Source organism: Salmo salar, chromosome ssa06 (assembly GCF_905237065.1).
Source record: "Salmo salar chromosome ssa06, Ssal_v3.1, whole genome shotgun sequence".
Lineage (NCBI taxonomy): Eukaryota > Metazoa > Chordata > Actinopteri > Salmoniformes > Salmonidae > Salmo > Salmo salar.
This window is the reverse complement of record NC_059447.1, coordinates 15,332,803-15,356,871: the sequence shown is the minus strand read 5'-3', so window position 1 is coordinate 15,356,871 and position 24,069 is coordinate 15,332,803. Positions and strand designations below refer to the sequence as shown.

Below are 24,069 nucleotides of genomic sequence, written 5' to 3'. Positions count from 1 at the left end.
CCCCCCCCAATAGTGAACTATCCCTTTAAATCAAACATTGATGTCAATGGGAGATTAAAACAAGTATTTCAAAAAATGATTTTTTTCTGGGATCTCAAAGTCAGGATTTGGCCCCATAGCCCCCTGGTTTAGTCTACTGTACTAAGACTTTACTCCTGTCTCCTTAGCTCCCGCTGCTCAGCATCCCCAGTAGCTTGCTGGGGTCCATGCCCTGCTGCTGGGCCATCTTCTGCACGTCAAAGCCCATGTGCATGAGGAACTGGATCACGTTCATCTCCTGGCCCGTGAACTGGTCCCGGATGGTGGGGCAGGTGGGGTTGCAGTGTGGCCAGGGGCAGCTGTCAATCAAATGGACGGGGCAGCCCTTGGGCGGGGCCTTGTTGTTCCGGCTGTTGTCTTGGAGACTGCGGTCCCAGCAGTGCAGGGCTCGGGGAAGGGAGGTGCCTTTGACCTGAACGTCGATCCAGTAACTGTAACAGACCAGCCACAAGAGGGCACTGTTAGATCACAGCGAGTCACAGAATAAACAGCTAGCTGACACAGAATTATCTCTCTCTAATTAGAGTGGTGTTCAGTAGGGGAAAAGCAGTGAAAGGGGGAGGTACTATTTAGATTTGTCCAATAACAACACAGATTTCCATTTTTTGTTCCAAAATGTTTTTTGTATATGGTGTGCCCTACTGAACGCGACCCAGGTTTGAAGAAAGTTGAAAAACCAAGTGATAAATGTGTCCAATAACAACAGAAATTTCAGTTTCCTGTTGTAAAACCTTTATATATGATGTGCCCAACTGAACATGACCCAGGTGGAAGATGAAAGACAGAGAGATTGATACTTACTTCCTTGTGATGACTTCATGTGAGAGGCAAGCTGGAGCAAACATGGCCCTGAAAATGTATGCAAATACATGAGACTTGTTGATCACAGTTGGCAGCATAACCTTGACACACTGTCTGTCTGTCTGTCTGTCTGTCTGTCTGTCTGTCTGTCTGTCTGTCTGTCTGTCTGTCTGTCTGTCTGTCTGTCTGTCTGTCTGTCTGTCTGTCAATCTTTACAATTCATTTAAGTTTGCTGTTAGAGTTACTGTAAGTTTGCTGTAAGAGTTCATGTAGGTTTGCTGTATGAGTCACTGTAAGTTTGCTGTATGCGTTACTGTAAGTTTGCTGTATGAGTTACTGTAAGTTTGCTGTATGAGTTACTGTAAGTTTGCTGTAAGAGTTCATGCAGGTTTGCTGTATGAGTCACTGTAAGTTTGCTGTATGTGTTACTGTAAGTTTGCTGTATGAGTTACTGTAAGTTTGCTGTATGAGTTACTTTAAGTTTGCTGTAAGAGTAACTGTAAGTTTGCTGTAAGAGTTCATGCAGGTTTGCTGTATGAGTTACTGTAAGTTTGCTGTAAGAGTAATTCTAAATTTGCTGTAAGAGTTACTGTAAGTTTGCTGTAAGAGTTCATGTAGGTTTGCTGTATGAGTCACTGTAGGTTTGCTGTATGAGTCACTGTAGGTTTGCTGTATGAGTCACTGTAAGTTTGCTGTAAGAGTTACTGTAAGTTTGCGGGTGCTTACGGGACATCTTTGAGCGTGTTCCTCAGCTCGATGCCTAGGTTCTGGATGTACCGCCACTGCCCCTCCTGGACAGGCTGACCGGTCAGATGGATGTTGTCGACGGTCAGCTGGGCCTCGTCAAACAACCACTGGACCACGAACACTGGGCCTGCGTGGAGGGAGGTTGTAATGTATGCACAAGTGAACACACACACAAACGCACGCACAGGCTGTCCATAATGAACACACTGACACACAGAGACATACACAGATATCTGTGCAAATTCACAAATGAATTCCTTAACCTTTGCTAGCACTCACTCTTTATGGAGGGGAACACTCTGTAGCCAAAGAAACAGTTCCACTCCTCCCCCAGGTGGGCCTGTCTACACCTCTCTGGCACCACGCTGCCCCAGTACCTGGTGACAAGAGGTCAGAGGTCAACATCTTACAGTGTCAGTTCGTATAGGACCTGAAGAATAGGCTACTAAGGCTGCGTTTACACAAGAAGCCCGATCAGATCAAATCCCTAAGGCTGTGTTTATACAAACATCCCAATCAGATCAGATCTCTAAGGCTGCGTTTACACAAGCATCCCGATCAGATCTCTAAGGCTGCGTTTACACAAGCATCCTAATCAGATCAGATCTCTAAGGCTGTGTTTACACAAGCATCCTAATCAGATCAGATCTCTAAGGCTGTGTTTACACAAGCATCCCAATCAGATCAGATCTCTAAGGCTGCGTTTACACAAGCATCCCAATTATCGGGCTGTCTGTGTAAACGCAGCCTAAGGTGAGGGGGTTCAATATTTTCAATCCATTTAACAATGAAGTGACACATTACAGTACAACTAGGGCCTATAGCTTATCCTGGTCGGGCCACTGGGCCATGGGAAACACTCTGGCCCGAACCACTCAGAAAGCAGCTCAGAATAGAAGTGCTGATCTAGGATCAGTCCCCCCTGTCCATATGATCTTATTGAATATGATCTAAATGTCGGAAAACTGATCCTATATCAGCACAATATGGTCCCAGAGGCTGCAGCTACAGTGGTGGAGTGCTCTCTTACTTGATGCCTCTCTTGATGGCCTCCGTGGGGGCACAGCTGATGGTGTCGTGACAGTCAGTAGATCGGTACTGCTTGTTGTCCAGGAACCAGCCCGAGTCAGCCAGACCTCTCACCTGGATCCCAGGGTGCCCCAGCCCCTCCAGCAGCTCAGCCACAGGGTCCACGTTCAGCAGGACCCCCGTCCCCCCCGCACTGTGGGGTAGAGAAGCGACACACAGATAGATAACACATACACACACAGGCATGGATACACACACCCAGACAGGCATAGATAACACACACACAGGTATGGATACACACACACACAGGCATGGATACACACACCCAGACAGGCATAGATACACACACACACAGGCATGGATACACACACACACAGGCATGGATACACACACCCAGACAGGCATAGATACACACACACACAGGTATGGATACACACACACACACAGGCATGGACACACATACACACACACACAGGCATCGATACAAACACACACAGGTACAAACAGACACACGCACTCACTTACTCTAATCTCTATTGACACACAGTTCCAGTTCATTAAACATATTTCCATTTCGTTAACACACAGACACACCCACACCAACATGTGGCCCCACCCACCTGCTGCCAGCCAGTAGTAGAACCTTGGCGTTGTCAAGCCCCTTGGTCAGCAGATCCTTCACCACCTCCTGAATGATCAGAGACCCCATGAAGGCGTAGCCACCTGCACACAGACGGCACGCAGGCAGACAGACAGTCAGTCACCAACACAATACATTCAGTGAATGAGTGACCAACACAATGCACACAACATGCCTACCTATCCTATGTCTATCATGGATGACTCAATGAAATAACCAATTTCCCTCTAGGAAAATATGTTTTAAGTTAATTGATTGATTGGTGCGGTAGGGTAGCGTAGTGGTTAGAGCGTTGGGCTAGTAACCGAAAAGTTGCAAGTTCGAATCCCCGAGCTGACAAGGTACAAATCTGTTGTTCTGCCCCTGAACAAGGCAGTTAACCCACTGTTCCTAGGCCGTCATTGAAAATAAGAATTTGTTCTTAATTAAATAAAGGTAAAAAAATAAATTGATTGATTAATTTCTTGGTTGGATGGCTGATTGGTTGCTTGGTTGATTGATTGATTGATTGGTTGGTTGGTTGATTAAATAGTTGATTGGGTGATTGATTGGTTGGGTGATCGGTTGTTTGATGTATTGGCTGATTGATTGATTTATTAGTTGGGTGATTGGTTCGGTGATTGCTTGGTTGATTGATGTATTGGCTGATTGATTGATTTATTGGTTGGGTGATTGGTTGATTGATGTATTGGCTGATTGGTTGATTTATTGTTTGGGTGATTGGTTGGGTGATTGGTTGGGTGATTGGTTGATTGATGTATTGGCTGATTGGTTGATTTATTGTTTGGGTGATTGGTTGGGTGATTGGTTGGGTGATTGGTTGATTGATGTATTGGCTGATTGGTTGATTTATTGTTTGGGTGATTGGTTGATTGACCTCATTAGAAAATGCAAACACACATTAGTATGGCCAATAGTGATGTCTTACTGTGGTCCGTCTTGGCTGAGGCACCACTCCACACATCACTAGAGCAGTAGGGGATGAACCTGGAGAGGAAACACAACATCAATGTCAGGTCTTCTTACACCTTTATAAAGATCAACTGGACACACACACACACACACACCAAATCCTGGAACTTACACCATGTTGGCGTTCCACCAGTGAGGGTTTTCCTCTGGGAGTGGAGACAGGATCCCTGTGCCTAAAGAGAGGAACGACACGGCAATAGAGAACATATTACATTAACCATCATGCCACTCCCAGAAACATCACCATCTTCCTCATAATCACTGCATGAATGATGGTCCTGACAACACATTGAGAGAGAGAGGCACTTCCCCTTTCACAGGAGCAGGCAGCAGATAGCTCTGTTCAGTAGTACGTTATGACTGTCTCAATAACACTAGTCATTACTACATAGATGACTGTCTCAATAACACTGGTCATTACTACATAGATGACTGTCTCAATAACACTGGTCATTACTACATAGATGACTGTCTCAATAACACTAGTCATTACTACATAGATGACTGTCTCAATAACACTGGTCATTACTACATAGATGACTGTCTCAATAACACTGGTCATTACTACATAGATGACTGTCTCAATAACACTGGTCATTACTACATAGATGACTGTCTCAATAACACTAGTCATTACTACATAGATGACTGTCTCAATAACACTGGTCATTACTACATAGATGACTGTCTCAATAACACTGGTCATTACTACATAGATGACTGTCTCAATAACACTGGTCATTACTACATAGATGACTGTCTCAATAACACTGGTCATTACTACATAGATGACTGTCTCAATAACACTAGTCAAGACTACATAGATGACTGTCTCAATAACACTAGTCATTACTACATAGATGACTGTCTCAATAACACTGGTCATTACTACATAGATGACTGTCTCAATAACACTGGTCATTACTACATAGATGACTGTCTCAATAACACTGGTCATTACTACATAGATGACTGTCTCAATAACACTGGTCATTACTACATAGATGACTGTCTCAATAACACTGGTCATTACTACATAGATGACTGTCTCAATAACACTGGTCATTACTACATAGATGACTGTCTCAATAACACTGGTCATTACTACATAGATGACTGTCTCAATAACACTAGTCATTACTACATAGATGACTGTCTCAATAACACTGGTCATTACTACATAGATGACTGTCTCAATAACACTGGTCATTACTACATAGATGACTGTCTCAATAACACTGGTCATTACTACATAGATGACTGTCTCAATAACACTGGTCATTACTACATAGATGACTGTCTCAATAACACTGGTCATTACTACATAGATGACTGTCTCAATAACACTGGTCATTACTACATAGATGACTGTCTCAATAACACTGGTCAAGACTACATAGATGACTGTCTCAATAACACTGGTCATTACTACATAGATGACTGTCTCAATAACACTGGTCATTACTACATAGATGACTGTCTCAATAACACTAGTCATTACTACATAGATGACTGTCTCAATAACACTAGTCAAGACTACATAGATGACTGTCTCAATAACACTAGTCATTACTACATAGATGATTGTCTCAATAACACTAGTCATTACTACATAGATGACTGTCTCAATAACACTGGTCATTACTACATAGATGACTGTCTCAATAACACTAGTCAAGACTACATAGATGACTGTCTCAATAACACTGGTCATTACTACATAGATGACTGTCTCAATAACACTGGTCATTACTACATAGATGACTGTCTCAATAACACTGGTCATTACTACATAGATGACTGTCTCAATAACACTGGTCATTACTACATAGATGACTGTCTCAATAACACTGGTCATTACTACATAGATGACTGTCTCAATAACACTGGTCATTACTACATAGATGACTGTCTCAATAACACTGGTCATTACTACATAGATGACTGTCTCAATAACACTGGTCATTACTACATAGATGACTGTCTCAATTTGTTCATTGTGTGGGTGCAGAGCCAGAACAGACAGCACTACAGCCCACAGCCATGTTCTGTCTATAACATGTGGTGGGGCTCAGTTGGTAGGAGCACACCACTAGCAACAGAAGAGTGTATGCACTTACCATACAGTAGGTTGCTCTAGATAAGTGTCTGATATTTTCTGTAACATTCAGTTGACAGTAAGGTACTGTTTCCCAGACACAGATTAGGCCTAGTCCCAGACTAAAAATCATTTTCAAAGGAGAATCTCCATTGAGAATGCCTCTTAGTCCAGAGGGGTATACTAGGAAGCAGGTTTGAGGAGTTAGCGAAGGTAACTTTGTTCAACTCTGTGTTCAGCTAGGTATAACCAGTAATAGGAATGTGGCTCACCTTTTAGCCAGGTACATTTCTATGGCAAGAAAATCGCCAGAACTAACCTGCTTCATGGCAGACTGACCGACGGCCAACTACTCTTGCCCTGAATGAAATGACTGAGCCAGGAGTTGAGGACTGATTCAATCAAATTCCCTCCCTCTCGCAAAGATTGCGTCTTCATCCACTTCATTTGAGGAATTAATTAAGTGTTTTTTTGTTTTAAAAATGTTTAATGTTAAAATATATCACATTACACATTTAGTAATGACAAAATGCATTTTAAACTTCACGCACAGTAACACTTCTGTATGAATTAATACAATTGTTTTATGGATAGGAGTGGGAAATAAGGTGCTTGTGCATTGAGAAGCACACCAAAGACAGCATTAACGATACGTAATAACATAAAGACGACACTTCAACAAGCCTATTTCACACAATAGCCTGCTGAACTTGTGAGGCACAAATGAAAATGTGGCACCGACTCGGGCATGGATTGATGTATCAGCATTGTTTCAATGAAGAGTTTGGCATTCGACTAGCCATGCGCGACATGCACGTGCAGTTATAAGCCTGCTAGAGTTAGCGGAAGGCAGACGAGCAATATCAACCGTCATAGTACGGATGAAGCCTGAGCTGGAATGTGAAGCTAACTGGAGCTCGCTAGCTTTGCAAAACCCCGAGTAGATGTAGCTTGCTTCACAGGATACCGTTCAGGACTAGGATTCATTTGTGACAGCCAGCCAGACAGACACAGGCGGGTACTGTAGGCAGAGATTCTGACCTGTTTTGGTTTGAGGCCACTTGGACGAGCTCATCAGTCTCCTCATGGTGTCGTATCGGCTGTCACAGTTGTCTTTGTTGAAGCAGTACCAGCCGCCCTCCAAGAATATCAACCACCGTCTGCTCCCTCGGGACTCTTTCATGTAGTACCTAGAACAGAAAGAAAACCATTCTATTTTAGAAACACAATCTCACAAACCATGGACAAGAATCATGTATCCTCACGCAAAACACTCAAGTTGCCGTCACCGCCTCCAGGCATCAGTGACTGTGCCAAACAGAATAAAACCTGACCTCATGTACATATTATGTAATCAAAGAATACAAGACATGTTGTTACTTTGAAGATCTTTATCTCTGTTAGCAAAAATAATCTAAAGCTAAAACTACTTCCCCCAGATTTGAACTCACCTAAACAATGTTTGAGTGCCTGTTACACAGAGCCATGGTGTGGATGTCACACACACACACACACACACACACACACACACACACACACACACACACACACACACACACACACACACACACACACACACACACACACACACACACACACACACACACACACACACACACACACACACACACACACACACAATCGTTTCATGTGATAAAACAACAGATAGGAGCTCATCCAGGTTCCTCCACCCTCAGTACTGAGAAAGGGAAGACTAGTATGCTTCCCAAATGGAACCCTATTCCCTTTATAATGCACTACTTTTGGCCTGTCAGAGCCCTACGGGCCACTATATAGGAAAATAGGTGACATTTTGGAAGCACCCTTGGTGTTACCAGTGCCCTAACGGCCCGTGGCTGGCAACAGTGATAAGGAAGTGCAGTAACATCATATTCCCTGTTACTACTCTGCTGAAGTCACCGTTCTTTAACAGTGGTCTCATACATAGGCCCTCCATCTCAGGCTGGATAAAATCTCCACTACCCTCAGTGCCGGCCATGCAGAAATGAAAAACAGAGAGGAGATGACGTGCTGCCTGCAGCCTGCTGCAGCCAGGGATGAAAACCATGGTGAGGTCTGTGCAAACACACACACACACACACACACACACACACACACACACACACACACACACACACACACACACACACACACACACACACACACACACATACACCTCTGTTGCCCAGGACCCATATTCACTACATCCACCCAGAGGAATGCTCCCTTTGATGTGTTACGGAGAGTCAGAACCTTCAACAACATTCTACAGTGGATTAAACAGCATGACCTGAACCACCTTCTGAACACAGAGATCAAACACAGAGATCACTGTCTGAACCAAAACAATTAAAACAACTAACACCCTTGTCTTTCTTGGTTCTAACACTCACACTGTCTCTTCTCACTAGCACTGATTCTGCTGATAGATGCTTTATTGAGGAAAATTTGTCCTTATTATTATTGTGATAGGAGGTTGTCTCACCTAGCTTCATCTTAAGATGAATGAACTTACTGTAAGTCGCTCTGCATAAGAGCGTCTGCTAAATGACTGAAGTGTGAATGTGGCTTAAATGTACATGTGGCTGAAATGTAAATGTGGCTGAAATGTACATGTGGCTGAAATGTACATGTGGCTGAAATGTTAATGTGGCCGACATGTTAATGTGGCCGACATGTTAATGTGGCCGACATGTTAATGTGGCCGAAATGTTAATGTGGCCGACATGTTCATGTGGCCGACATGTTAATGTGGCCGAAATGTTCATGTGGCCGACATGTTCATGTGGCCGACATGTTCATGTGGCCAACATGTTCATGTGGCCGAAATGTAAATGTGTCTGAAATGTAAATGTGGCTGAAATGTTAATATGGCTGAAATGTAAATGTTTTCCTATTCAATTCTATGGATCTGAACCTGAACGAAACTGGGTTCGATGTTTTCTTTTCAGGTTTTCCTTTTCAGCACAGGTCCAGCAACTACGGTGGGCAGTTAGTTTCTGCTTGGTTTGGCTGAGCTTAGCTCAGTAGTGTAGGAAATATTCACTCTGAAGAGTTTTTCAATCTGGATGCATGGGTCATTCACTTCAGGAGATCTGTTCATCCTCTGCCCACAAGAGGGCAATGCTATAATTGATCCCCATAGTCTCACAACTGTGAAGTGTAGAATCATCAATTCACTGCAATTGCATAAGTCTACAGTTCTGTCAAGGCATTTTAATACAATGCAACAGCATGCTAACAGATACCCATGGACTTCCAGTCATAGTGCTAACGTTAGTTAGCCTTGACTCGCAAATCTACCTCTTAAATTCCTTCATACTGGAAACAGAGACATAAACAGTTGTTCATCTGACTCTGGGGAAGTAGATAAAGGGCCTCATTGCCAAAACCCCAAAGTATCCCTTTAACTTTCTGTCACCCAACAACATTTCTACCATTTCACAGGATCAGACTAGCAGACACTACAAAAGACCGTTAGAAGCAGGCATGATTCTCACAATGTTTCTATGATGGCAAGGCTTTAGCTCAGTGGACTAACACAGACTTGTAGAACCCAAGAGGCCTGGATTCAAACCCAGTCGGCCATACAAGCAGGCATGATGCTATTCTATTCCCTATTTGCTTCTGCAATGTTCTGCGATGTTCAGAGACTGTTATTTCAGCACAGACGTGTTAGCCTGCTGAGCTAAAGCCTAGCTTCTAAGGGAGCTTTGTCAGGCAGCTAGAGGGAACAGCGGTATCTGAACGCTCCTCTTACCGACGACGATGCAGCTGCAGCTGAGGCAGACGGCTTCTCGGACCGGAAACTCTGGCGGCTGCCAGGCATATCTCATCATTGGAGCTCCCGAGTGGCGGAGCGGTCTAAGGCACTGCATTTCAGTGCTGGAGGCGTCACTATAGACCCTGGTTTGATTCCAGGCTGTATCACAACCGGCCGTGATTGGGAGTCCCATAGGGTGGCGCACAATTGGCCCAGCATCGTCCGGGTTAGGGTTTGGCTGGGGTAGGCCGTCATTGTAAATAAGAATTTCTTCTTAACTGACTTGCCTAGTTAAATCAAATAAAAATAACAAATCAAATCACTGGGAGGACTGCCAGAGTAGGCTGAGTGGTGTGGTGTTGAGCAGGCTGAGTGGTGTGGTGTTGAGCAGGCTGAGTGGTGTGGTGTTGAGCAGGCTGAGTGGTGTGGTGTTGAGTAGGCTGAGTGGTGTGGTGTTGAGCAGGCTGAGTGGTGTGGTGTTGAGCAGGCTGAGTGGTGTGGTGTTGAGCAGGCTGAGTGGTGTGGTGTTGAGCAGGCTGAGTGGTGTGGTGTTGAGCAGGCTGAGTGGTGTGGTGTTGAGCAGGCTGAGTGGTGTGGTGTTGAGCAGGCTGAGTGGTGTGGTGTTGAGCAGGCTGAGTGGTGTGGTGTTGAGCAGACTGAGTGGTGTGGTGTTGAGCAGGCTGAGTGGTGTGGTGTTGAGCAGGCTGAGTGGTGTGGTGTTGAGCAGGCTGAGTGGTGTGGTGTTGAGCAGGCTGAGTGGTGTGGTGTTGAGCAGGCTGAGTGGTGTGGTGTTTGCCAAGACACTGACTCACTCACACTCTCGTCCTCAGGGATAATCTTTCATGACATGTTCAACTCATGACATAATAAACTAAGATTAAGCTTAGAATACCCAATTTTACGCTACATTTGGAGGGTACCAGTAGCATATGGCAGACCACACTATCACTGCAACATCTATGGAGGTTACCAGTAGTACGGGGCAGACCACACTATCACTGCAACATCTATGGAGGTTACCAGTAGTACAGGGCAGACCACAATATCACTGCAACATCTATGGAGGTTACCAGTAGTACGGGGCAGACCACACTATCACTGCAACATCTATGGAGGTTACCAGTAGCACAGGGCAGACCACACTATCACTGCAACATCTATGGAGGTTACCAGTAGTATGGGGCAGACCACACTATCACTGCAACATCTATGGAGGTTACCAGTAGCACAGGGCAGACCACACTATCACTGCAACATCTATGGAGGTTACCAGTAGTACGGGGCAGACCACACTATCACTGCAACATCTATGGAGGTTACCAGTAGTACGGGGCAGACCACACTATCACTGCAACATCTATGGAGGTTACCAGTAGCACGGGGCAGACCACACTATCACTGCAACATCTATGGAGGTTACCAGTAGCACGTTGCACTGTAACATCTACCATGGTAGACACACCACGAACTAACATCTACCAGGGCAGACACACCACTAACTAACATCTACCAGGGCAGACACAACACTAACTAACATCTACCAGGGCAGACACACCACTAACTAACATCTACCTGGGCAGACACACCACTAACTAACATCTACCAGGGCAGACACACCACTAGCTAACATCTACCAGGGCAGACACACCACTAACTAACATCTACCAGGGCAGACACACCACTAACTAACATCTACCAGGGCAGACACACCACTAGCTAACATCTACCAGGGCAGACACACCACTAACTAACATCTACCAGGGCAGACTCACCACTCCATCACTATAAGTCTCTTTATAATGTTGGAGAAAAGATTTCCTGAGGCTCTAGAGAGGTATCACAATAACTATAAACTACAGCTTTATCACTATACAACACAGGAGGTTGGTGGCACCTTAATTGGGGAGGACGGGCTCATGGTAATGGCTGGAGCAGAATTAGTGGAATAGTATCAAATACATCAAACACATGGTTTCCATGTGTTTGATGCTAAACACCCTTTTCTCATCTGGACTGACCACTGCAATATGGTGTACATCTGGGCAGCGAGGAGACTGAACCCTCGCCAGGCAAGGTGGGCCATGTTTTTCCCCCGTTTTGTTTTCACCCTTGCTTAAAGACCAGGTTCCCAGAACGTGAATGCAGGGCAGACGCACTGTCCCGGCTGTATGACACAGAGGAGCGGCCCATGGATCCCACTCCCATACTCCCGGCCTCCTGCCTGGTGGCACCGGTAGTGTGGGAGCTGGACGCAGACATTGAGCAGGCATTATGTGCAGAGCCCGCTCCCCTCCAGTGTCCCGCTGGGCGTCTGTACATTCCGTCTGCTGTCCGTGACCGGCTGATCTATTGGGCCCACACGTCACCCTCCTCTGGTCATCCAGGCATCGGTCGGACGGTGCGCTGTCTGAGTGGGAAGTACTGGTGGCCCACTTTGGCTAAGACTGTGAGGGTTTATGTTTCCTCCTGCTCGGTGTGCGCCCAGTGTAAGGCTCCTAGGCACCTGCCCAGAGGTTAGCTACACCCGTTCCACAACAGCCTTGGTCGCACCTGTCGCACGATTTCCTTACCGATCTTCCTCCCTCACAGGGTTATACCACGATCCTGGTTGTTGTAGACCGCTTTTCCAAGTCCTGCCATCTCCTCCCTCTGCCCGGTCTCCCTACGGCCCTACAGACTGTGGAGGCCTTGTTAACACACGTCTTCCGGCACTACGGGGTGCCTGAGGATATAGTGTCTGATCGGGGTCCCCAGTTCACTTCAAGGGTCTGGAGGGCGTTCATGGAACGTCGGGGGGTCTCGATCAGCCTTACCTCGTGTTTTCACCCCGAGAGTAACGGGCAGGTGGAGAGAGTTAACCAGGATGTGGGTAGGTTTCTGAGGTCTTATTGCCAGGACCGGTCGGGGGAGTGGGCGGCGTTTGTGCCCTGGGCAGAGATGGCCCAGAACTCGCTTCGCCACTCCTCCACTAACCTCTCCCCCTTCCAGTGCGTACTGGGGTACCAGCCAGCTCTGGCGCCTTGGCATCAGTCAGATCGAGGCTCCTGCGGTGGACGACTGGTTCAGGCGCGCAGAGGAGACATGGGACCCCGCTCATGTTCACCTTCAGCGGGCCGTGCTGCGCCAGAAAGCCAGCGCAGACCATCACCGCAGTGAGGTCCCGGTGTTCGCACCGGGGTACCGGGTCTGGCTCTCGACCCGAAACCTGCCCCTCCGCCTGCCCTGCCGGAAGCTGGGTCCGCGGTTTGTGGGGCCATTTAAAGTCCTGAGGAGACTGAACGAGGTTTGTTATAGGTTACAGCTTCTCCCCGATTACCATATTAACCCCTCGTTCCATGTGTCTCTCCTCAAGCCGGTGGTGGCTGGCCCGCTCCAGGAGTCTGAGGTGCGGGAGGTTCCTCCGCCCCCTCTGGAAATCGAGGGGGCCCCGGCGTATTCCGTTCGCTCCATACTGGATTCGAGGCGTCGGGCGAGGGGCCTTCAGTACCTCATGGAGTGGGAGGGGTACGAGCCGGAGGAGAGATGCTGGGTTCCGGTTGAGGACATGTTGGATCCTTCACTGCTGCGGGAGTTCCACCGTCACTGTCCGGATTGCCCTGCACCTCGCCCTCCGGGTCGTCCCCGAGGCCGGTGTCGGCGTGCTGCTGGAGCTGCGCATCAAGGGGGGGTACTGTTCGACGGTTGACGTCACCGGTCTTCTAGCCATCGCAGCTCCACCTTTCATTTTCCATTTGTTTTGTAGTTGTATAGTGTTCCGTTTAAATATTAAATATGATGAACACTAACTCCGCTGCGTTTTGGTCCACTCTCTCTCACGACAGCCCTTACAGAATTACCCACCAAACAAGGACCAAGCAGCGGAGGAAGGAGCAGCACCAGGAGAGCAGCATGATGGACTCATGGACGTGGGAACAAATACTGGATGGAGAGGGACCATGGACTCAGGCTGGGGAGTATCGCCTCCCGCAGTGGGAGATCGAAGCGGCGAGAGCGGAGAGGCGCTGGTATGAAGAGAGGGAGCGCAACGGACACGGGAGGCAGCCCCAAATGTTTTGGGGGGGGCACACGGGGAGATTGGCGGAGTCAGGCGGTAGACCTGAGCCAACTCCCCATGCTTACAGGAGGCAGCGCAGTACTGGTCAGGCACCGTGTTATGCGGTAAAGCGCACGGTGTCCCCAGTACGCGTTGATAGCCCGGAGCGCTACATGCCAGCCCCCCGCAAGTGCCATGCGAGAGCAGGCATCGAGCCAGGACGGGTTGTGCCAGCTCAGCGCATCTGGTCTCCAGTGCGCCTCCTCGGTCCAGGTTATCCTGCGCCGGCGTTGCGCACTGGGTCTCCAGGGCGCTGGGAGGGTCCAGTTCGCCCAATGCCTGCTCTCCGCCCGTGCCGGGCCAAAGTGGGCATTCAGCCTGGAGTAAGCATGTCGAGCGTCCGTACCAGAACTCCAGTGCTCCCCCACAGCCCGGTTTATCCTGTGCCTCCTCCTCGGACCAGGCCTCCAGTGGGTCTCCCCATCCTGGTCCGTCCTGTGCCGCCTCCCAGGACAAGGCCTCCAGTGGGTCTCGCCGGTCCGGAGCCGCCAGAGCCGCCCGCCAGTCCGGAGCCGCCAGAGCCGCCCGCCAGTCCGGAGCCGCCAGAGCCGCCTGCCAGTCCGGAGCCGCCAGAGCCGCCCGCCAGTCAGGAGCCGCCAGAGCCGCCCGCCAGTCAGGAGCCGCCAGAGCCGCCTGCCAGTCAGGAGCTGCCAGAGCCGCCCGCCAGTCAGGAGCTGCCAGAGTGGCCCGCCTGGTCGGAGCTGCCAGAGTGGCCCGCCTGTTCAGAGCTGCCAGAGTGGCCCGCCTGTTCAGAGCTGCCAGAGTGGCCCGCCTGTTCAGAGCTGCCAGAGTGACCCGCCTGTTCAGAGCTGCCAGAGTGGCCCGCCTGTCCGGATCTGCCATCGCCGCCGCCAGCCGGGCGCAGCCATCGCCGCCCGCCAGCCGGGCGCAGCCAGGGTCATCCGCCAGTCAGGCGCAGCAAGGGTCGCCCGCCAGCCGGGCGCAGCCATCGCCGCCCGCCAGCCGGGCGCAGCAAGGGACACCCGCCAGCCGGGCGCAGCCATCGCCGCCCACCAGCAGGGCGCAGCCAGGGTCGTCCGCCAGCCGAGCGAAGTCAGGGTCGCCCACCAGACCTTCGGCGCGGCCAGGTGCGCCACCTAAGAGGGCGACGCCAAGGGTGGGGCAGAGGCCACGTCCCGCACCTGAGCCGCCGCCGTAAGAAGGCCCACCCGGACCCTCCCCTTCAGTGTCAGGTTTTGCGGCCGGAGTCCGCACCTTGGGGGGGGTACTGTAACGCCCTGGCCATAGAGAGGGGTTTTTGTTCTTTATTTTGGTTAGGCCAGGGTGTTACATTGGGTGGGCGTTCTATGTTCTGTTTCTATGTTTTTGTATTTCTTTGTTTTGGGCCGTGTGTGGCTCCCAATCAGGCACAGCTGAAGTTCGTTGTTGTTGATTGGGAGTCACACATAAGTGCATGTTTTTCCGTTGGGGTTTTGTGGGTAATTGTTTCTGTCATTGTGTTTCACCTGACAGGACTGTTTGGCTGTCAGTTTCTTGTTTTGTAGTTGTATAGTGTTCTGTTTAAATATTAAATATGATGAACACTAACTCCGCTGCATTTTGGTCCACTCTCTCTCACGACAGCCCTTACACTATCACTATCAAATCAAAGTTTATTTGTCACGAATACAACAGGTGAAATGCTTACTTACAGGCTCTAACCAATAGTGCAAAAAAGGTATTAGGTGAACAATAGGTAAGTAAAGAAGTAAAAACAACAGTTAAAGGACAGTGAAAAACAACATTAGCGAGGCTATATATAGTAGCGAGGCTATAAAAGTCACAAACACTGTCACTATCACTAACCCATCACTATTATGAACAAAAACAACAATAACAACAATAACAATTACCAGGGAGGGACAGGGCAAACCAGGAAGGGATAGGGTGAACCAGGGAGGGACAGGGTGAACCAGGGAGGGACAGGGCAAACCAGGAAGGGATAGGGTGAACCAGGGAGGAGCAGGGTGAACCAGGGAGGGACAGGGTGAACCAGGGAGGAGCAGGGTGAACCAGGGAGGAGAAGGGTGAACCAGGGAGGAGCAGGGTGAACCAGGGAGGAGCAGGGTGAACCAGGGAGGAGCAGGGTAAACCAGGGAGGGACAGGGTGAACCAGGGAGGGACAGGGTGAACCAGGGAGGGACAGGGTGAACCAGGGAGGAGCAGGGTGAACCAGGGAGGAGAAGGGTGAACCAGGGAGGAGCAGGGTGAACCAGGGAGGGACAGGGTGAACCAGGGAGGGACAGGGTGAACCAGGGAGGGACAGGGTGAACCAGGGAGGGACAGGGTGAACCAGGGAGGGACAGGGTGAACCAGGGAGGGACAGGGTGAACCAGGGAGGGGCAGGGTGAACCAGGGAGGGGCAGGGTGAACCAGGGAGGAGCAGGGTGAACAAGTGAGGGACAGGGTGAACCAGGGAGGGACAGGGTGAACCAGGGAGGGACAGGGTGAACCAGGGAGGGACAGGGTGAACCAGGGAGGGACAGGCTGAACCTGGGAGGAGCAGGGTGGCCATGGGAGGTGCAGGGTGAACCAGGGAGGAGAAGGGTGAAGCAGGGAGGGGCAGGGTGAACCAGGGAGGGACAGGGTGAACCAGGGAGGGACAGGGTGAACCAGGGAGGGACAGGCTGAACCTGGGAGGAGCAGGGTGGCCATGGGAGGTGCAGGGTGAACCAGGGAGGAGAAGGGTGAAGCAGGGAGGGACAGAGTGAACCAGGGAAGAGAAGGGAACCAGGGAGGGACAGGGTGAACCAGGGAGGAGCAGGGTGAACCAGGGAGGGGCAGGGTGAACCAGGGAGGAGCAGGGTGAACCAGGGAGGGGAAGAGTGAACAAATGAGAGGCTGAGTGAACCAGGGAGGGGCAGGGTGAACCAGGGAGGGGCAGGGTGAACAAATGAGGGGCAGAGTGAACAAATGAGGGGCAGAGTGAACCAGGGAGGAGCAGGGTGAACCAGGGAGGAGCAGGGTGGCCCAGTGAGGGACAGGGTGAACCAGGGAGGAGCAGGGTGAACCAGTGAGGGACAGGGTGAACCAGTGAGGGACAGGGTGAACCAGGGAGGAGCAGGGTGAACCAGTGAGGGACAGGGCGAACCAGGGAGGGACGGGGTAAACCAGGGAGGGACAGAGTGAACCAGGGAGGGGAAGGGTGAACCAGGGAGGAGCAGGGTGAACCAGTGAGGGACAGGGTGAACCAGGGTGGGACAGAGTGAACCAGGGAGGGGCAGGGTGAACCAGGGAGGAGCAGGGTGAACAAGTGAGGGACAGGGTGAACCAGAGAGGGGCAGGGTGAACCAGGGAGGAGCAGGGTGAACAAGTGAGGGACAGGGTGAACCAGGGAGGGACAGGGTGAACCAGGGAGGGGAAGGGTGAACCAGGGAGGGGTAAGATGAACCAGAGAGGAGAAAGGTGAACCAGAGAGGGGCAGGGTGAACCAGGGAGGGGCAGAGTGAACCAGGGAGGGGGAAGGTGAACCAGGGAGGGACAGGGGCAGGGTGAGCCAGGGAGGGGCAGGGTGAACGGGGCAGGGTGAACCAGGGAGGGGCAGAGTGAACCAGGGAGGGGGAAGGTGAACCAGGGAGGGACAGGGGCAGGGTGAGCCAGGGAGGGGCAGGGGTGAACGGGGCAGGGTGAACCAGGGAGGGGCAGAGTGAACCAGGGAGGGGGAAGGTGAACCAGGGAGGGACAGGGGCAGGGTGAACCAGGGAGGGACAGGGTGAACCAGGGAGGGGCAGAGTGAACCAGGGAGGGGGAAGGTGAACCAGGGAGGGAGGGTGAACCAGGGAGGGTAAAGGTGAACCAGAGAGGGGAAAGATGAACCAGAGAGGGGCAGGGTGAACCAGGGAGGGGCAGAGTGAACCAGGGAGGGGGAAGGTGAACCAGGGAGGGAGGGTGAACCAGGGAGGGTAAAGGTGAACCAGAGAGGGGAAAGATGAACCAGAGAGGGAAAAGGTGAACCAGAGAGGGGCAGGGTGAACCAGGGAGGGGCAGAGTGAACCAGGGAGGGGGAAGGTGAACCAGGGAGGGAGGGTGAACCAGGGAGGGTAAAGGTGAACCAGAGAGGGGAAAGATGAACCAGAGAGGGAAAAGGTGAACCAGAGAGGGGCAGGGTGAACCAGGGAGGGGCAGAGTGAACCAGGGAGGGGGAAGGTGAACCAGGGAGGGAGGGTGAACCAGGGAGGGTAAAGGTGAACCAGAGAGGGGAAAGATGAACCAGAGAGGGAAAAGGTGAACCAGAGAGGGGCAGGGTGAACCAGGGAGGGGCAGAGTGAACCAGGGAGGGGGAAGGTGAACCAGGGAGGGAGGGTGAACCAGGGAGGGTAAAGGTGAACCAGAGAGGGGAAAGATGAACCAGAGAGGGAAAAGGTGAACCAGAGAGGGGCAGGGTGAACCAGGGAGGGACAGGGTGAACCAGGGAGGGACATGAACTGGCTGTGAGGAATTAGTGTTAGAATCTGGTTATTTATAGACATAAAGGTGACTATTACAGAGACGACATCTGCCAACCTCTGGCCTGCTGGCCAGGTCTAAAAGCCTCTGTGTCCTCACTCACACTGCGATCCTAAAGAGCTAAGAGCTTTACGGGCTGGATGGGCCACTCTCTATGTGCCTGTCCCAAATGGAACCCTATTCCCTATGTGGTGCACTACTGTTGACCAGGGGCCATAGGGAATAGGGGACATATATGGAATAGGGTGCCATTTGGGATGGAGGATATGAGACTCTCTGAGGTTTAATTATAACGCTGGATTTATACATCGAGAGTACGGGGATTAGAATGTAGGGTATGGTACATCAAGCGTATGTGGATTAGAATGTAGGGTATGGAACATCGAGAGTATGGGGATTAGAAATTTAGGGTACGGAACATCAAGAGTACGGGGACTAGAAAGTAGGGTATGGAACATCAAGAGTACAGGGATTAGAAAGTAGGGTATGGAACATCAAGAGTATGGGGATTAGAATGTAGGGTATGGAACATCGAGAGTACGGGGATTAGAATGTAGGGTATGGAACATCGAGAGTACGGGGACTAGAAAGTAGGGTATGGAACATCAAGAGTACGGGGATTAGAATGTAGGGTATGGAACATCGAGAGTACGGGGACTAGAATGTAGGGTATGGAACATCGAGAGTACGGGGATTAGAATGTAGGGTATGGAACATCGAGAGTACGGGGATTAGAATGTAGGGTATGGAACATCGAGAGTACGGGGATTATAAAGTAGGGTATGGAACATCGAGAGTACGGGGACTAGAAAGTAGGGTATGGAACATCGAGAGTATGGGGATTAGAATGTAGGGTATGGAATATCGAGAGTACGGGGATTAGAATGTAGGGTATGGAAGATCCAAAGTACGGGGATTAGAATGTAGGGTATGGAACATCGAGAGTACGGGGATTATAAAGTAGGGTATGGAACATCGAGAGTACGGGGACTAGAAAGTAGGGTATGGAACATCGAGAGTATGGGGATTAGAATGTAGGTTATGGAATATCGAGAGTACGGGGATTAGAATGTAGGGTATGGAAGATCCAAAGTACGGGGATTAGAATGTAGGGTATGGAACATCGAGAGTACGGGGATTATAAAGTAGGGTATGGGACATCGAGAGTACGGGGACTAGAAAGTAGGGTATGGAATATTGAGAGTACGGGGTTTAGAATGTAGGGTATGGAACATCGAGAATACGGGGATTAGAAAGTAGGGTATGGAACATCGAAAGTACATGTATTAGAATGTAGGGTATGGAACATCGAGAGTACGGGGATTAGAAAGTAGGGTATGGAACATCGACAGAAAAAACAAACAGATATATAGTATTCAATAAATACTGTATGTATTAGCCTTTCAATGACTTGATGTATACTACACTATACCATATTAACCAATGAGTAGATGTACAGTCGTGGCCAAACGTTTTGAGAATGTTAATTTTCACAAAGTTTGCTGCTTCAGTGTCTTTAGATATTTTTGTCAGATGTTACTAATGAATACTGAACTATAATTACAAGCATTTCATAAGTGTCAAAGGCTTTTATTGACAATTACATGAAGTTGATGCAGAGTTATTTGCAGTGTTGACCCTTCTTTTTCAAGACCTCTGCAATCCGCCCTGGCATGCTGTCAATTAACTTCTGGGCCACATCCTGACTGATGGCAGCCCATTCTTTGTCAGAATTTGTGGGGTTTTGTTTGTCCACCCGCCTCTTGAGGATTCACCACAAGTTCTCAATGGGATTAAGGTCTGGGGAGTTTCCTGGCCATGGACCCAAAATATTGATGTTTTGTTCCCCGAGCCACTTAGTTATCACTTTTGCCTTATGGCAAGGTGCTCCATCATGCTGGAAAAGGCATTGTTCGTCACCAAACTGTTCCTGGATGGTTGGGAGAAGTTGCTCTCAGAGGATGTGTTGGTACCATTCTTTATTCATGGCTGTGTTCTTAGGCAAAATTGTGAGTGAGCACACTCCCTTGGCTGAGAAGCAACCCCACACATGAATGGTCTCAGGATGCTTTACTGTTGGCATGACACAGGACTGATGGTAGCGCTCACCTTGTCTTCTCCGGACAATTTTTTTTCCGGATGCCCCAAACAATTGGAAAGGGGATTCATCAGAGAAAATGACTTTACCCCAGTCCTCAGCAGTCCAATCCCTGTACCTTTTGCAGAATATCAGTCTGTCCCTGATGTTTTTCCTGGAGAGAAGTGGCTTCTTTGCTGCCCTTCTTGACACCAGGCCATCCTCCAAAAGTCTTCGCCTCACTGTGCGTGCTGATGGACTCACACCTGCCTGCTGCCATTCCTGAACAAGCTCTGTACTGGTGGTGCCCTGATCCCGCAGCTGAATCAACTTTAGGAGACAGTTCTGGCGCTTGCTGGACTTTCTTGGGCACCCTGAAGCCTTCTTCACAACAATTGAACCGCTCTCCTTGAAGTTCTTGACGATCCGATAAATAGTTGATTTAGGTGCAATCTTACTGGCAGCAATATCCTTGCCTGTGAAGCCCTTTTTGTGCAAAGCAATGATGACGGCACGTGTTTCCTTGCAGGTAACCATGGCTGAATGAGGAAGAACAATAATTCCAAGCACCACCCTCCTTTTGAAGCTTCCAGTCTGTTATTCGAACTCAATCAGCATGACAGAGTGATCTCCAGCCTTGTCCTCGTCAACACTCACACCTGTGTTAATGAGAGAATCACTGACATGATGTCAGCTGGTCCTTTTGTGGCAGGGCTGAAATGCAGTGGAAATGTTTTTGGGGGATTCAGTTCATTTCCATGGCAAAGAGGGACTTTGCAATTAATTGCAATTCATCTGAGCACTCTTTATAATATTCTGGAGTATATGCAAATTGCCATCATACAAACTGAGTCAGCAGACTTTGTGAAAATTTATATTTGTGTCATTCTCAAAACTTCTGGCCACGACTGTATACTACATTAAACCATATTAACCAATGACTAGATGTATACTATACCATATTAACCAATAACACTGGATCTGTCTGGCAAAAAAAAATATTTGCCTTTTTACATGTGTATAGTATATTAAACTACACAAGCCACACAACCCAACATAAAAGCAGTTCCCTTTGCTACGATTTGGAGGCTCTAACCCAATGCAACCTGTTGAGTAGTGTCTCTGCATGCACTGTGCCATTGAGTTCAGCATTTGGCTTAACCATGTCTATGCCCTCTGGTTGTTTTTGTTGCAATAACAGACACAGTTAAATATCCAAATGCTTTTAGTCCCCCTGCTTATCCCTCATTAATGGAAAAAAAGGCTTTTCCAGTGCCAAATGGATTTTCTCTTAATGACAGACTACTTAAGGTCTTTGGAGAGAGAGCGAGAGAGATAGAGAATATATTTTTTTGAATGATATTTTAGAAATACTACCATACTGAGGCTAATGAGCAACACAATGGCTGTGCTTATCTATGCAGAAAACAGGTATCAATCTCACAACCATATTATTGGTGAATAACAGTTTATAAATATTAGCCTATAGTCCTTCATGGGAAATTGTATATGTAACATTGGTTTGGATGAACATAAAAACAATATAAAGATCAATATAATATTTTTTCCATTAAAATTGGGATTGAATTTATATGAACAGGTATGCTTTCCAATATTATCTTAATTTAAAAAATACATACATAAAAAAAAGTCATTTTGGTGCGTCGCGCACACGTAAAAATAATGGACCAATCCGATTTCCATTGCTTGTAGAGGGATTCCAAATGTGGAAAATGTATCAATTTTGATCACTTCTGCATCAGGAGATTAAGATGCCGACAGAAATCAAGCACTATGCGCATTATGCACGTGCCAGGCTGCAAAAATTCGCCGAAAAGCTGCCATTACGCACACCAGCTGTCTTGGACATCTGTATAACACACTTAAAATATATATATATGTATATATATATATATATTCGTTTTCATGTTCCCTTTTGTGATCCTCTAATCTAAAGTAGATATCGCAATCACAAAAACAAATCTATATTTAAACTTTAAGGATAAGCAAAATTCAATGGGCAATCATGTTTGGAGTGTGCTTTCAACATGCTATATTTCTGGAAACCTCGACTGTATGAAAGAAAGAAAGTCACGCATCAGATGAGAAGAGAATACAATACCCTGCTGGAGTTCCATCGTTGCACGTGACTGAAGTATTTTCCAAAAAGTGCAGCTTCATATCATAGTCGAGCTTCTGCGCCGAACACGGGTAGAGGGACTGCGCCAGGTTCTTCACCTGCGTCATGAAGTTGTCCATGTTCTCTTCAACGGCGGTGAAATCCAAAGGAAAACTCTCCGTGGTGTCACCCCGGTCCCGGTATGTGGGAGAAGGCGGTGTCCGTCGTGGTTGCGGGTTGCGACCACCTCGGAATCTTCTTGCGGCAAAAACTCCGGACTGCATAAACACCAGCAGCAAAAGCCAGGAAATCAATCTCATTGCCGTCATCTTTTCCGCGAGCCACCTGCAGTTTAGGTCTTCCTTTGATGATTTCCGAGTTTAAGGTTTTCCTTCTGAAGAATTCTTGCTGTTTGGTGATTGGATTGGAATAAGAAGCAGAGAATTACGCACGGTTCGAACTGTTGCACTGCTATCCTCCGAACTAGGCTAACTGTTTTGTATCAGATGATCAAGGAAAATACTTTTTAAATCTCCTTTCAGATCAATGATGTTCAGTAACAACATGTATTTATTAAAAACAATTCAGTGGCTTCTATGGGTCGATGTGAAAAATGTCTAAAATAGAAGCAATAGTTTCCTAGATTGTCTTAATCGAAGTCGTAAAACTGTTCTGTTCTCAAACCACTACCGCACTGTCACTGCTATTGAACCAAGTTTAGGGTTTGAGTTAAATGACAATACTCATCACATGCTCTGGAATTTTATTCAAACTTTCCCCCCTTCTCTCACCCGTCATCCAATCAGAGAGGAGGGCAGGACTCTGGGCTGGGCATGATCAAGCGTAGCAGACTTTCCCCCTTTTAATTTATTGAGGGGGAAAAAATGTCCGTGCTTTTGCTCTTTTGATCCGCGATGTTTCATTTGATGTGGTGTTTTTTTATTGACTTTGAAATGGCTATTTCCCATTCCACACACATTTATAGAGTAAGAATAAGCCCCTTGTTACACACTAGCCTAAAACTCAAGAGTGGAAAAATACACAACACAAAATCTAACTCTGGCCGGAGATTAACAACCCAGTAGCAAACTATTATGTTAGACATAGATGTAACATGTTTTATACTTTGATTTAAATAAAATCGAAATTATTAGTCTATTATTATTATGACTATGATCATGATTATTGTTATGATTATTATAATAATCATTTTTACTATGTCTCTTATTGAATTGTTGAATAGCC

General features: G+C 48.2%; 1 protein-coding gene across 1 annotated transcript; it reads right to left on the bottom strand.

The window, feature by feature from the left end:
* On the bottom strand, positions 1 to 23,576 carry notum1a (notum, palmitoleoyl-protein carboxylesterase a). Its single transcript, XM_045719842.1, has 10 exons — positions 22,828 to 23,576; positions 7,368 to 7,516; positions 4,341 to 4,401; positions 4,185 to 4,243; positions 3,237 to 3,339; positions 2,618 to 2,809; positions 1,867 to 1,964; positions 1,567 to 1,714; positions 841 to 888; positions 1 to 470 (listed from the first exon to the last, which is right to left on the bottom strand). Exons 1-10 carry the CDS (start codon positions 23,151 to 23,153, stop codon positions 164 to 166), a joined length of 1,491 nt encoding a protein of 496 aa, XP_045575798.1. The 5' UTR covers positions 23,154 to 23,576; the 3' UTR covers positions 1 to 163.
* Positions 23,577 to 24,069: the final 493 nt, after the last annotated feature.